General features: G+C 38.8%; 1 protein-coding gene across 2 annotated transcripts in view; it reads left to right on the top strand.

The window, feature by feature from the left end:
• TES (testin LIM domain protein) overlaps window positions 1-16,504 on the top strand; it is a 43,310-nt gene that overhangs the window by 2,339 nt on the left and 24,467 nt on the right. For both annotated transcript variants that reach the window (XM_019006733.2, XM_015628593.3), the window contains exon 2: window positions 8,514-8,599. In XM_019006733.2, the coding sequence (XP_018862278.1) occupies window positions 8,514-8,599 (86 nt within the window). The remainder of the gene's footprint in view (window positions 1-8,513; window positions 8,600-16,504) is intronic.

Genomic DNA, 16,504 nt, shown 5'->3' with positions numbered 1-16,504 from the left:
ATGCCCGTGTCTGATTTTAGTCCATCAGCAGCAATGGATTGCTCAACCACAACCACATGCTGTAGTTCTCACCTGTCTGTCTTGCAGCCTGAAGTGAAAATAGTTTGAGTTCTCTTACAAAATGTACTTTGTACTTTATGTAACCTTTTATTTTGTAGTGACTTGTACATATTTATTGCCTGGGGAATAACCTGGTAAACATTAGACTGTTGAGTGGATAACCTGCCTGTTGGGCAGGAAGTTCTTAGAACACTGGGCAGAAAAAAAGCAGGAATTGTCATGTTGTCCCCAGATCAGTAATTCCATTGCATTTTTGAACTCTGAGTTTAGATGTTGACTATTCTGTAGCCCTGGTGTTAGCAGAGCAGAAGGAAATGAATGCTGTTGGAGCAGCATGCCATGTGTAGGCTCAGACACTCAGCTGGTGCTGTAGAAAAGCTTCTGCCCCTACCTACAACTGCTAATTTATAACTGTACTGGGTAATATATTGGGATGTTTTCTGTTTCTGGAAAATTTGATAGATGAAGTTTCCAAGGTGACATTCCTAAGATTTCTCTAAGTGTCAGTAATCCATGAGTCCATTCTTCAGTTTTGAGCTTCTGTATTGTCTCTTTGGAAAGCTGCTACGTACATCTATATCTATATGCCTAGGTTTGTATGAAGAAAAAAAGCACTCAGAGAAAGTCTGTTTTCAGTGTTGATACTAGGTTTGGTGGTGGGTTTTCTTTCTCCAGATATAACAGTTGTAGCACAGTCTGTCTGACTGGAATTGCTTCCCTCCACTGCAAGACCACGAGGGCTCCAACAATGTACTTCAGCAGGAAAAACTACTGCCCCATCTACCACAATTGCTAATTTTTCATCCTTTTGGCAGTGGATACCTTACACATTTGCTGCCTGTGACAGAAGAGCAACAGTCCTGTTTAACGTACCCTTCTTAAGGAATCTTAAGGGCACAATTGCTTTGGCTCAGACTTTTAATTTAACTATTGTTTGGTTTCTTTCATGTAAAACTCATCTTGCTGTCTTAACAAGTGGCCAAAGGAATCAGTACTGCCATGTAGCCAGATGTCTCACTTGCTGTGAATCTTGGGCTCCGGACAACCACAGCCAGCCAGAAACAGAAATTTCAGCACTTTCTATACTGAGCAACATATATGCAGAGCATATGCAAATGTGTGGAATAACATGTAAATTTTTTAGTCAGTTCATCATGTCTTTTAAAGCTATTAAATAGCTGGCAAACATCTAGGCAGTGAATAGTGTCTTTTTGGCTGCATGTGAATACTGAGACTTTCCTGGTCTGTATAATTTTCCTTTCAAGAGGATGGGGAGTTTAGGGGAAACTACAATTTTCTTTTTCTCAGGAGGAATTGGATTTGCCATTGCATTTGAGGCTCATGAAGGTGGTGTTTGTATTAAACGATTGCACAACAGAGCTAAGGGTAAAAACAGTAGCTCCAGCTTGAGAAGTACTTGTGAAAAAAACAGACCACTGTTTCTCCCAAATACAATATATGCTGTGTTCTCAAATCTTTCTTTGAGGCTGTGGGGAAAATGAAGATTTAATGCTTTGTGTTGAATACTGTAGCAGAACTTTGTTTCAACAGCCTGGATTCCTGCCCTGTCTGCCACCTCTGTGAACTTGGTAAAATGAATCAGTAGGTCACGGTCCTGCTTTTCAGTCCTGCTGGCAGCATGGTCTCATGCTTCACTAGAGAAAATAATCTGGCAGTGAGTCTGTTCTGTATAGACTTTCACATATAATACTTGCTTTATAAAAAGAACTTTGCCTGCAGTGGAGAAGGGTCAGGGCAGTTTGGGGGAAAGGGGTGCAACTTCTCTAATGTGGAATTTGTGTGTGGTTGTTTTTCAATGGTGTGAGACTTAGCAATGTCTAAATCACTCAGTGTTTGGTTTTCCAACTAACAGAAGAAACCTAATCAACAACTGTTGATCTTTGATAAATGAACGGTGAATAAAGTATGTATAGGAGCAAAGTCAACTTTTCTGTGTTTTGCAAAGCATGATTTAATGTCTGCTGGGCTGCACTTCCTGTTGAGGTCACTGTTTGTTTTGGTGTTACTACTATGGAAACCCATTATAGCAGATCTTTTTTGCTGTTTCATGCATATAGTAAGATCAAGGAAATGTCCTTTTATTCAGGGGTGAGTTTTGCCTGCAAGTGGAAGAATGAGAACATATTTATAGGCATGAGAGGAACTACTTCAGGTTTGTTCACAAGGAAACTAAGTAACTGCTTCCTGCATATGCCATGGGGTTTGAAGGTTTTTTTCTCCCATCAAAGTTTAAAAAAAAACAACAAACCATGTGAATAGTGTTTTGGAGCATCTGTCTGAATCCACACCTCTAGTTATTTTTTGTCTGGCATCCCTGGATAGAAGCTTGGCAAAATATGGTAAGGCTAAATTTAACATTTCGACTGTTTTTGGTTTTTTTTTTTCCCTATGGCAAAAGTACTCCCCAGGTGTCTGACGATAAAATATAATGAAATGCCTGAATAACAAGTCAAGAAACTCATTAAATTCAGGACTCCATGACTTTTTAAGATCAGATGAAACTTTCTTGGATAGGGTATAATTATAAGCCAAGTATTTTACAGCAAGAAGGAAAATTAACTTAGTTTGAGTTCCCGTGTTCTGTCATAAAACACAGATCTGCTTCTGCAGTTGTTCCTGTAAAAAAAGAAAGAAATGTTTCTATTTTCCTCTAAGTAACTAATAGTAATGGTGAGTAGAAATTTTTAATTAAATTTATTGGTAAAAGTTGCTTAAAACGACCTTTTTTACTTAAAGTATACTGAACATGTCACGCCAACTACTATCTTCTTCCTGGCAGATACAAAGTTTACAGTTATAAGAGTGTAGATTTAAATATCTATAATGTAGTGTATTTTAAAATTGTATTTTATAGTCTAAATAGACATGCATGTTTCATTTATATAGAACTAATTCTTATGTGTATGGGTTGTGTGTATATATATATATGTATATGCATGTTTTTTTATAGGAATGTATATGTACAAACCCCCCTAATATGTAGCTGTTGCTGTTGATCAAAGTTGGTGTGCTTCTTTTAGGTCCTGGAGACCTTCAGGAAGAGCAGGGCTGTTAAGATGAAAGCATGTCACACCTGTTAGCTACTGTCCTAAACTTGGTCAAATGAACAGGTCAGGGGAGTAAGGAGGCTTCTGTTGTGACTTTTCCAGAATGCATCAGACCTAACTGTACTCCAGTACTGCTGTGTATGTGTTTCTGGTTTTGCTGGGGGATTTTTGGTTGTTTTTAAAGACTGCCTATCTTTTTACTTGTGCTTTGTTTTCAGTCTGAGGTTGTCTAGCTATAGCTTTTAAAAGCAGAAAAAAGCAGGCGCTTTCCTGCATGACTAAAAATGAATGTGTAGGTGTGGAGGTCTGCTTCTCAAATCCTATGTCCTAATGTTAGCAGACACAACTGGGTAAGAATGCTGATGTCAAAACAAAATACATGGAGTATTGTGAAAATGCCTCTGCAGTACTGGAGGATGGATAGTGTTGTATTGGAGATTTACAGATAGTGTTATAGTGAGTGTCAGCTGCATTCAAACTTAGCTAGTGTAATGCTGGACTTTGTGAATAAACAACACTTGTTTTCTATCCAGCTGAGCTATCTTTAATAGCTGTTAGTCTTTTGAAGGTACACTATGTAGCAATGTCTTAAATATTTAAATTCTGAGCTATTTGATGTTTAGTAGAAGATATCAAAATAAATTCCTGAGACTCGTATGGTCAGGCTACTGCAGCTACTTGATTTATTCCTCTGCCTGTCCTGCCTAAATATTTTCCTTGGATGCAGCCACTTTTTGGCATCCTTTTTTTTTTTGTGCAAAATGGACTTCTATATCCAGACTTGTTAATTCCAGTCAACCTTAATTCTTCATTCCAGTCAACTTTTCCCCAAATCAAGATGCATATTAAAAAAACCCAGGGTCACACTTGCCATCAATTTTAATAGACATGTTAAAAACAAATATAAAGTGGTTCGTGGGATACTGCTCTTTCTTTCAGATTTGATTTTTTTTCCTTCTCATACAGTGTATGTCAAAGTTTATAAGAGCATTGTCCAGATATTCATATGTCTTTTGGAGTGGTTTGTTCTTTTTTTCATTCTAAAATCAAAAGAAGTATCATTCTTCTTCTGTTTTTAAAGTTTAAATGCTGTAGCCTATTTTAATTTTCTATTTGTTGTGTTTCCCTGCTAAAGAGAACTTCTGATGGTACAGAATATAGTGAGACAAGATCAGGTCTCAGCAATAGAGCATGCACAGCAATGAGATTTCTTATGTTTTTTTGGGTTTTTTGTGGTTTGTTCTTCTTGGTTTACCTTCCCTTCTTTGAAAGTGCCATCACATCAAGATGTACTAGAAATCTGCTCTGCTCTGAAGATGCTTTCCCACTCAAACATCCAAATAGATCAGTAGTTAACTAATCTTCAAACCAGAACATTCCTAGGATTTTATGGTAAAAATCCAAGAATATTCTTAGCATGGATCGCTTCAATTCTGTGCCTGGAGCACTGAAGAGCATAGGAGAGAGATCTGCAAAAAGGATAGTGAAGAGGATTTAGTTTTAATCTGAGGCTCACTGATACTTGTTGCAGTCCATTAACCACAGCATTCTCACTGTATAGCCACATCCTTTCAAATTCCAGAGGGATCTGTAAAATTTGGAAGGGGTTTTGATCTTTTGCAGAGGCTCAGTACCAGCACTGTGTCTTACTGCCTGTGGCAGGGTGAAGTTCACCTGTCTGGTGGTACAGGAGTCCTTTCGGGATGAGGAAGGAAAAGAAGCTGAGGCCTGGGTTAATTCTGGTCTCCTGGTGGCACTGAGGAAATAAGAAATGTTCAATGAACTTAAGAATAAATCCTTCTGATAAGCCAGATTTGAACTATTTAATAGGAACTGCTGTTTCTCTTACACTTCTGAACAAACTCTTAGACACTTGAATATGATCATTTGGGTTTTTAAGATGATGGTAAGTGTCTATGCATGACTCCTCACTGTAAAGTCAGCCAGCTTTTGTCACTAGATTCCAGTGTGAATTGAAATGGGGAAATCTTTCATTAATTATCACTTGGCTATAACCACTTAAAGCTTTTTGCCCTTGGGTACTGTGTAATCTTGAAAGCAGCATGCAACAGATGATCTCAGTCACAGTTATATCATCTTGTGAACTCAGGCTATTTAAATCAGTACTGGGTATGTTAGTAATACCAGATGGGTTTAGCTTTTGCTGTAAAATGAAAATTAATGGTGGTAGACAGACAGGAACCTTCTTCTGGCAGTATTTCAGCTGACCTTTCTGTACCATTTCTCCCATAACTCCATTAATGGGGAAAATGGGTTCCCTGCTGTTCTTAGGCACACATTACTTCTCCAGTGCTCAGCCTGCTCTGTATCTCTGGGTGCTTCTGCTTGGAGCTGGCCATCTTCTGCAGAAGACATGGGGACAGATATGGGTAGCAGTAAAGAAGGACTACACTGCAGTTTTAGACTTTGTGAATTTCCTAAACTACAGCTGAATTGGCTGGTGAAGAAGAAAGTAATTTCTGAGGCTGATGCTTTCTTATATTTGAAGGATGTCCTGTTACAGGACTCTGGAGAAATATGTGTAATGCACTGACTTCTGGATAACAATAGCCTGCAGTGCTTTTGAGTTTGGCTATTTTGTATCTTAATTTTTGGCAAGCAGCCATGTAGATTCTCTGTCAGAACAAAGGCTGAGGCTGTGTGTGTATATCTAGAATCTATTTTGGTTTTTTTTGGTGTGCCTTTCAGTCTTGAGCCTAAACCTTTTCCGTAAGATGCTCAGACATTGTGTATAGGAAGGTAATTCCCTTCTTTCTGTTTCGCAGAAAACTGAAAAACGTGTTTCAAAACAAGTCTCTCTAATTTTCTAATTCAATTTATTTGTCTTGAGCTGCACAAGCATTTACATAATGCTTTTTATTTTATTTTACATAGTGCTCTTTATTTCTGGGGAGGGAATGGAGAGTGCTGTATTTCTGAAGAAGTCTGCACTAAGACTGCTGGCTGTGAAAGTACAAGTAGACTGGCTGGTTGTTGTCCCTGGAGGGAGAGTATGTTCTGGGTGGAGCATTTAGATAGCACATATTTCCTCTCCTCAATTTGTTTCTGAAGAGGTGGGTTTTTTTTTAGCTTAAAAAAAAAAACTTAAATGTTAGGAGACTTGGAAATGATAGTTAAAACAGTTTTTGCCATTTTTTTTAAATACTTCTTGCTTGAATTTCAGGTTCTGTTTTGGGAATTCTTGAAATGTTAAGCTTATTTCTCTGTAGTATAAAAGAGTACTCTCTAAACAAGTGATCCTATGTTTCTAAATCTTCTAATTACAATACTAATGAGTTTATCATTATTTCCCTTTCTTCTCATTCCACTCTTTTTGAAGGAAGGGAGAACCTGAGCATAAAGAAGCAATGCCAGTTTGTAACTGAAGTAGCAGCAAGAGAGAATGAGTTAATGTTATCTTTGTTTGGGGGGAGGGGGGAGATCAGGATTTTGTGGGAATTTAGTTTGTTTATTAGGGCAGTGCAATCATATTTTAACAACTTTTTGGAGAGGATGACTTTAAAAACAGAACAAACAACACCAAATAAAAAACAACCTGTCTTTCCCTCCTCCTCCCCCCCCTACCCCAAAAAAAAAAAAAAAAAAAAAAAAAGTTGGTTTGTGCTGCTTTAGCATCTTTTTTTTCGCTTTAGAAAACATCCTGGCCAACATCTTGGTCTCTTGGAGTGTGAACTGGGAAGAGTGCTCAGTTTTCTTGTGATTCCTGGTGTGGGGGTATGTGTTGGTGTTGGGGGTGTGAGTACATATGGGAGATGTCTGGAAGACTCCTACAAATGCCCATCTTCAGTGAAGAAGAACTTTTATTAAGCAGTTAGCTTATCAGAAGTATAGCTGATGAAGAACCTAATCTTTAAAGTTATGCTTATTTTACATATCTACTGGTAGGCTTTAGGTTGGCACCTATAACGTGAACTTCTTGAGCCCTTAGGTTGATGAAGATGTCACCATGATCACAGCCAGCTTGTGTTTCATCTTCCAGATATGGAAGAAATAATGTGTCCTGTCCATCCCTGTAGTAGTTTAATAGCTGCTAGCATACCTCTTTTCTCTAAATAGATCATCACAGTCTTCAGGGAAGTTTTCCTCAGGGATGTGTGATGACTGTTGAGGCAATGATCCTTTAAATTATAAAGTAGCTGAAAACATGGTGTTCCCTGCATTTTACTGTGTGTTTTGTAGTAAACAAGTGGTTTGTGAATAATCTGTTCTTTATTTTGGACAGAAGCAAGTTGAAAGTTGACCTGGTTTATATCCTTGTATATACAACAATAGGAGTATGATTTCTCTCAGTAAAATGGCCAACTTAATAATAAAAATGTATCACCACATCTAATTAACTTTGGCATTGTGTTGTTGCCAGAACTAAAATTAGTAGCAGAACCTGTCAGTAAAAGCTCAACTGCAGGTGAGCTGTTTGAACCTACAGGTAGTTTTAAGTGCCCTTTCTGCATCAGGGTGTGGGAATGCGTTCCTCTCTGCATGTTGGTCACGAGCCTGCATACCCAGCTGTGGCCACATTTCCATGGTCCTTCATCTGTCTGATTTGAGAGCCATGTCCCTCAAAGGTTTAAAGTGCTGGAGTGAGACATCTTTATTTTACTGTGTTATATGAATGTGTAAGTTGTCGTGCTTCATATTTGTTTTTCACCTCAAATTTCAAGTGGCTGTTACTAGGTTAAACTTGCTGATGTGCTGATACATTGTGTGAATACCTTTACTCTGCACTGTTTTCTGTATTCTCTGATATTTCCTCTGCATTGTGAATTGATCATCCATCCTTTTGAAACCCTTTGCATATTGCTTCTGGTCATTGATTTTGCTAACTGTGCTGTTTCTCTTTTCCCTCAGAAAGTAAGCTGGTATGAGGCCAGCTGAAATCTAATTGTAAAGGGTATATTCTACTCTCAGTCATTATCAGAGTAGCCTCAAATATACTTGGAAATATTAGACAAACTTAGTTGTTTCCTTTATTCCAGGTTAGTGCATATAAATGTGGGGTCTGTTTATTTCTTGATCTCTTGTATTTTGCCAAGCCATATACTGTGAATCACTTTGTCCAGACAGCTGGATTAGATGGCCTTTGACTTGAGGTCTTCTGGCCTCACTTGATCTTGTTTCACAGCCTTATCAAGGCTATCTCTGCCTGCTTAGTTCAACTCTGTGTACAGGCTTGTGTGGACACTGCTGCTTATATAGATACACTAGGAAGGTGAGTGGGCCCCAAAATGCTGTCCTTACATGAGCTTGGTCAAATGCTTAATTCTTTTATTTTAGCTGTTGATTGCAGATTATAAAGGCATCAGTGGGATCATTCATGCAACATAATTCTTGAAGCTGACTGTAGTCATCTTTTTCTGTACACAGATGGGCTTGGGCCATGAGGAAGGATTTGGTGCCCCCTGCTTAAAATGCAAGGAGAAGTGTGAAGGATTTGAGCTTCATTACTGGAGGTAAGTAGCACCAAATGTATCCTAAGCTGTGACTCGGCACTGCAGACCTTGTATGCTACATGTATGCAAATGTAAAAAATAATTAAGTAACCTTTTTTTGTTCTCTCTCTCAGTTAAACTATTAAGATATTTTAAAAAAGCTGACATGGTTCAGGGCCAGAACTTTTCAGTTGCATTACAGTGTAGTATCTAATCACCTGTGAATATACATTTCATCTGCCCTGAAGTGAGTGGTAGTACTTCTACTGCAGCATTTGCTTTAGCTGACTAAACAATTGAAATAGATTTGTAAAAATATGTAAAATTGTAATATAGTAAGAGGCATGATAGGGAAGAAGTGTGTTTTATCTCTGTAATAAAATGCTTTTTCAACTCCTGACCAAATACGTAAGCTTTGATATGAGATGCTAGGTAAAATTATTTTGAAAATATTTGAAACTTTGAATACACCTACAGCTTACTTAGATGGGGAAGAGGTGTCACTTCTGTGTGTGTCACACAAATTCAGTTAGGTTGGATAATACTGAGCTTTGGATGGTGTACTATTCCTAAATCAGTGAGTTGATGATAGCAGTAAATAGTCTGTCATTACTGATGCAGAAACTTTGTATTACATGAAGAGCTTTCTTGTTTTACTGAAACAAGATGTATATATGTATATTAATGTTTATGTATCATTGGCCCAGTTCATTCATAATACTGGTGATTAATTAGGGTGTGTTTTAAGATGTAGCTTAGTAATTCTGATTTTTTAGAAAAAAGGTCCCTCTCTAAGGGAAAAGAACAGAAAAATTGTAGCATTAGCGCATGCTATTAGTGAAAATTCTCGCATTTAACCAGTGCTAACTAGCTACAGGGAAAATTGCATTTGCAGTAGAATTTTATTTTGTTCTGTTATAAGGTAGCCTCTGTATCCCAGCCCTAGTGGCATCAGGTGTTGATAAGGCCTAGAAGATTTTATACTGTTGCCCAAATATTTGACTGTAGATGAGACTGTTTGCCCAATTATTTTCTAAACAAAAACAAAACACAGCCAAAGCTTGTTATAAGTTGATACATAATCATAATAATTCAATATAAACATTCATAATAATTCTATATAAAGCTATAGTCTTATCTGTAATATGTAGCTATTGAAGCAACTTTAAAATAACGACATGGATCAAGAAATGGTAATGCAGTAGTAAGTAAATGTGATCATCTAAAGATAAAAGAAATAATTTATGGAAAGACTTCTTCAATATGCATCACTGAGGGGTCGTGTGTAGAAGTAATAGTAAAATAAAACAGAATAAATGTAAGTAATGCAATAAAAGAGAATTTTAAAAAGTGCAAGTGTCAATATTGTTTATCCATGGTTAGATGAGAAATGATATTACTTTCTGCTTGAAAGCTCTTTTGTTCATAGTCACGGTGCCAGATGGGGAAATTACAAGTGAAGGAGGAAAAGGTCCATTTAATCCATTTAACTTTCTCTCTTTTAATTTTTTTTTAAACTTTCTTAATTGCCAATGTTACACATTTTAACTGCTAGATTATTCTTTAACATAAAATAATTTGGAATAAAAAGAAATAAAATGGCTGAAGTGGTTTAATCACATCATAGTGTGATTGCAAAGTTGTCTGCTTTGTCTGTAAAAGGTGTCTACTTCTGTGTGGGGATTGGGGTTTTCTGCCTGTATTTTTCTTTATCCATATTGCATATTCTGTATCTTCCTGTGGTTAGGGGCTCATTGTGCCAAGTCCTGAATACATAGGTCATCAGAACACTTTCTCCTAGAAAGTAAGAGTTTGTAGACAGCACTGGATTAAACAGCAAGTAATAAAAACAGTGTAAAATCAGTGACTATTTAGCTAATATTTAATTTGGAAATTGAGTCCATATAGGATATACCAGATAAATAAGGTGGCTGGAAGTAGTCTGAGAAACTTCATCTAAGTGTCAGACAAATGTGGTGCATACCTAACAGTCAAAAAGTTAGCAATTGAAAGAATTCAAGAATGGGTTGGAAAATAGCTGTTTCTCCAGTAGAGCTGCTACTGGGGGCAGTAAGAGTGTGAAACTGAAGTATTAATTCAGTTCTGTATAAATAGTTTTCAAAGGAAAAAAAAATATATTAATATGCTTTGCATGATGCATATCTTTTGGTGGTCTAACAGTTAAAAGGAAAGTGATGCATCCCAAATATCTGTTTACTTAGTTGTTAGCCTTTAAATCTGGAACTTCCTTTGAAATAGGAACAAACTGTAGCAAAAGTGGACAGTATATTGCTTTTATAACAATAATCAAAATCAATTCAAGTTTATTTCTTTGCTACTCATCCATAAAAGGCAAGACTTGAGGTAAGAATTGTAACTAGTGAAACAGTTACACATTGGGAGAATCGTTATGGGTAGGGATTGACCCCGGTCAGCAAACACCAACACTGCTGTTCACTCCCTGTCCCTGACAGCAGGGTGGGACACAAAAAAAGGAGAAACAAAAGTGAGGCAATTCATAGATTTAAATAGTTTAATAGGTGAGGTGGTGGGTAAGTGATGCAAAGGGAATCACCACCAGCACACTGATGCCCAGCTAGTCTCCAAGCAGTAACTACTTAAGAAGTCAGAGACCACACTTTCGTCATCCTCTATTTCTGTTTTATTGGTTAACATGACATTATATAGCATTTAACCCCACTGACCAATCTGAGTCAACTGTGCCCCTTCCCAGCTTCTCTACTTGCTGGAGCGGCAGCAGAGTTCAAAACCCGGGAAGCCTTGGCTTTGTGCCAGTAGTGCCCAGTACCAGCAAGTCCTGTACAGGCTGTTTTAGCTACAAACCCAAAGCACAGCTCCGTAAGGGTGCTGTGAAGACAGTGACCTCCATAGGAGGCAGCTGCAGCCCAGCAAGCCGGGCAGGAGCGGCCGCGTGTGCCGGGCGTGGTTCTGCTGCGGGCTGTGCAAAGCTGACACTGCCCTCTCCTGGGGACAGCCCAGGAGCTTCAGCACATCGTGCAGCTCTCGGCCTGATACAGGAAAACGCTGTTCATCAAGAAGACATGTAATTCCGTTTTGTATTTCCATACAGAAGAGCCTCAGTTCTTCCTCTGGGGAGTCAGATTGTAAAGTGCACAAAAAACCCAAGTGTACCTATCTAGTAGCAAGGCTTTACAAGGAGCTGCTACACACTTCTTCTCTATGCTTGGAGTATATCTCTTCTGAGGTGGCACATACAGTTTTATGACATTTGTTCTGTAAATCTTCACACAGTGTGTGGGCAGGTTTTATAGGTGCAGAACTGTAAATTGAGGCTAGTATAGAAATGGTGGTAAACTAAGCCTTCAGTAAAATTTATTTCTAAATTTAGAAATTGTGGTAGCCTCAGTGTTGTGAGCTGAACGCAAAATGAATAAAATGAGAGATGCAGTCTACAATGATACTTGAATGGTTAACAATTATCTGGTTTATCTTAGTGTATTAATAGCTTTTGTTTTTAAAATTGTCCTCAGAATCATGCTTCTGCCCAAGTGTAACAGCAGCAGAAGGTGCAAAACAGCCTTCACACATGTCCAATGGGTCAGGCTGGATTTAAGAGATTCCTACTCAGTTAGTTACATATTGCTCTTTGGGAATGTTCCCCACTAGAGGGAACTATGGAACAGGAGTAAGAAGTTGCTAAAAACAGGAGAGAAGGTTCTGATTTATCTTGGTTGCATATATACCAGAGAGTAGTAACTGTCCCTGATGTGACTTGCTAAGCTGTTAAAAAAACTTCTGAAAACAAGAATCTTAAGTTTGGAAATTATCTTTTTCAGCATGTGGCTTCTCTGCACAGATACAGTATGTGGAAGGCAGGGTGAGCCTTAAGTTTGCTTTAAGATTTTCTGATAATGCAGCTGGCAGGGAAGCATTGACATGCAATTCAAAGCAGTTGCAATTACTTATAACTGCACTAATGGCAAGAAAACATAACAGAAGGAATCACAAAATCATAGACTTGGATGAAGAAGCAAAGTGCCTTCTCAGTCATTTGACTGATGATGCAAAGCTGGGAGAAGTGGCCGATATGCCAGGGTGCTGTGCAGCCCTTCAGAAGGATTTTGACAGTTTGGAGGGATGGGCAGAGGCGAACCAACTGAAATTCAACAAAGGCAAATGCAGGGTCCTGCACCTGGGGAAGAATAACCCCAAGCACCAGCACTGGCTGGAGGCTGACCTGGTGGAAGGCAGCACTGTGGAGAAGGCCCTGGGGATCCTGTGGAAAACAACCTGTCCCTGAGCCAGCAGTGGGCCCTGGGAGTCAAGGCCAGTGGTATTCTGGGTTGCATTCTGTAAGTGGAGTGCTGTGTCCTGTTCTGTGCTCCTCAGTACAAGAGAGACATGGAGCTCCTGGAGTGGGTTCAGTGGAGGACAGCAAAGATGATTAAGGGAGTGGAGGGACTTCCTTTCTTAAGAGGAAAGGCTGAGGGAGCTGGGATTGTTCAGCCTTGAGAAGAGAAAACTGGGTGAGGACCCCATCATTGTCTATCAGTATCTGAAGGGAGGGTGTCAAAAGGATGGAGCCCAGCTCTGCTTGGTGAGGCCAAGCAATAGGACAAATGACAACAAGCAGAAAGTGATGCACAGGAAATTCTACCTGAATATGAGGAAGAACATCTTTACTCTGCAGGTGACTGAGCACTGGAACAGATTGCTCAGAGAGGCTGTGCAATCTCCCTCACTGGAGATCTTCAAGAACATCTGGATTTCTGTAATAGGGAGGTTAGTCATTCTGCATGGAGGGCACAAGCCTCAGGACTTGCCAGGTCTTTGTTGAGGATTTCTCTATGCTTGCAGCTGCTACCTCCTGTCACTAGGAGCCAGCATAGGAAGGACCATGATCAGTCTTATTTTTCCTCTCCATACACCAAAACATAGACCATCAGGAGGGTGGCTAACATTTGATTTTGGAGAAGGAAGTGGAAGTCTTTGATCCTTCCTGTCAGTAGACGTTCAGGACAAGAATTCATCGTTTGAGAGGATAGAATCTCTATACCTTTCTTCCTCATTCTTTCTAACTACTCAAGACCTGCTAGCAAAACACTATCTAATATTAGACCTGTCTTTACCTGTGATATGCCACTTTTCATTCCACAAACTTTGACGTTTTCTTCATATCTTCCATGTTTTGAGTGGGAAAAGCTTTTCAAATTGCTAAGACGTGTGTGGAGGAACATTGCTCTGCTTTGATAGGTCCTTAGAGCTGTGAAGACATAAACAGGAACACCTCCTTCAGCAGGGATCTTGCTGAATGTCCTCAAGTGAAGAGAAATTGTTTGCAACAATGCAGATGGGGAGAACACAGATTTTTCAACTGCCTGTCCTCTTGATGGAGTCAAAGGAGATAAAATTGTCTAAGCATATACATTTTTATATGTTTATATGTCTGTGGGTGTATATAATGACAGTTGTTTTTTCTTGCACATGAGGTGTTCACTTTAACAGCAAAGATAAAGTGTCAATTATCAGACAGACTTGTGAAATATAAACTTGAGGTAATGGAATGGGATCACTTCAGTGAGATAGCTGTGTTAAACAAATTACCAGCTAATCTATTCTAAAGAGATAATTGGCCATATACCTTCTGTAGAAGGGACAGTGAGTGACTAATGAGCAGGACTGTGCTGTGGCAACTAGTGAAAGATGTTAGGAGTAAATTGTAAACAATACTATTCAAGAACAGTTACATGTGTAAATATTAACTGGATATCTTTTAGTACTGGAAATTACTCAAGAGGAAAGGTTATGAATCAGGACAGGATACTTTTTGGGCTGTTAGCAGCTGTATGGATATCTTCATGTGGCTGAGAGCCAGGGGGAGGGTTGCGGAGCATGGGAAATGGCAACAGCCATGGGGATTTTCCTGCAATTTACTGAGATATGCTGACATCAGGTATGACTCAGCATTCTCCACATTCTTTCTGTATTGTTTTGTCCTGTATCCAGAGGCATAATGGAACACGAATTTTAATGCCAAGGCCACTATTACACTTGTAACATAGGCCCTGTAACAGCTTCTTTCAAACTGTTGGCAAGGAATTATTCACTTAACTTTGAAGGCACAAGGAGATTAAACTGAAATGTACACAGTCAAATTCTTAATTTTAGTGGGTGCAGGGACAGGGAAGATTAGTGAGTACCTCATTATTTTCAGTGCAAAACACAAAGCATAGTAGTTCTGGCCTATTTTCCAGGAAGGACCTAAGGACAAATTGCATGCTTTCACTTCTCAACTACCTATTTATGAGGAAAGCCAAAGAAAAATCTCTCACAGATACTGCAGTCAGTGAAACATGTTAAGCCTGCAAGAATGATGATAGCAGCTGAGTCAGGGTGTTCATCTAATTGAAGGTCGAAACAGGATCTCTGAAGTATTCTATATTCTGAAAGAATGCTGTTAGGAGAAAGATACACAATTTCATGGTGTAACGTGAGCAAAAATAAGGTGCTCTTATGGTTTTTCCAGCACATGTGAGAGTCTTAGGATAAATTCCACCACAGCTTGTGGAGGGTGGTCTGGTCTCTGACTGCTGTCAATGCTGCTTTACTGTAGTTGGAGGCTGTAGAGCGGGGAGAGTGCACAGCCTGTCGTGTGGCAGTGGTGACCACACAGGCAATACAGAAATATGAACTGTCCTTACTGAGGTGTGTCTTGCAAGCAGAGTGGTTCTGGACAGCATGATGATATTGTGTAAGTCTCTGGAGGGAATCCCAGAACAGCTGGTCTTCACCAATGTTACTAAATCACATCATATCAAGACATGAGACTAAAACCATGGGTTACTATTGCTAGAGTAAATAAAGTTCTAAGAGTAAATAAAGTGTTTGGTGTCATAGTTTGGATGGACAAACTGCTAAAACATGACCAGGGCAGCATCCACCACACACTGAAATGTTAGTACCCCTCATCCAAACTGGTGTACATATAGACAGCATATGTTTAGACCTGGCTGTGTATCACTTCAGGTGGCCTATTTAAGATCCTCCTTCCTTTCCCATTACCTCAGGGGCTTGCTGAGTCATGGCATGTTTTTGTTGTTTTCCTGTGATGTACCTGATCTTAAGGCACCTAACTTGCCTTCAAGACTGTATAAAGGAAGATGCAGAACTATGTTAGATTTTGATGGGTTTTGGCAAGCAGGGTACAGAAGCATTTTATAACTAATAGTTCATGCTGTTTGCTATATGAAGGATAAATAATGGGATAAAACACTGCTCATTCCTCTTCAAACTGCAGAGATCCAGAAGGCTGATATGTTTCCTTAGTCTATAATAAGAACCTTTAGTTAACATCTAGTTTCACTAATTTGTGTATGCTGTGGCTGACTGCTTTGAGCTGAAGTTCTGGAGACACCTTTAATAAATAATGAACTAGCTTGTCTAATCCAAGGTTCTGTTTATTATATGTGAATTGTTTAATTGTGCTTAAGATAACAAATTGCTTTCTAATATTCGTTAGCCAAAGCAGTTGAAATGTGTTGTATATTAAATAATATAATTTATATCCAAGTAAGTAGCTATGCTTCTACCTTTTAAGGCTTTTTCTGTGAAAATTGTCTACAGCATGTGCCAGAGTACCTCTGACTTTGTTCAGGGATATTTTAGCCTTTAACTTTTCTTTCATCTTCTGTTTTAACGCTGTGCTTTGAACAGAACTTGGTGCAATTACACTCTTTGTATGTCTGTATGCATTTTCTTCCTTTCTAGGAAATATTTGTTTGTACATGATAGCAACCTGGTGATAACCAAACATCATGCATACAATGAAATGCATATGAAGAAAATAGTATAATATGTGTAACTTTGAATGTATGAAAGCAACTGAAAAACTAAAGGAAGTGATTGCTGGGGGAATTGTGTTGAAGGTTGTCATAAATCTGGTTG

Source organism: Parus major, chromosome 1A, assembly GCF_001522545.3.
Source record: "Parus major isolate Abel chromosome 1A, Parus_major1.1, whole genome shotgun sequence".
Classification (NCBI taxonomy): Eukaryota; Metazoa; Chordata; class Aves; order Passeriformes; family Paridae; genus Parus; species Parus major.
The sequence above is the reverse complement of the archived record's forward strand: the minus strand, read 5'-3'. Positions and strand labels throughout refer to the sequence as shown.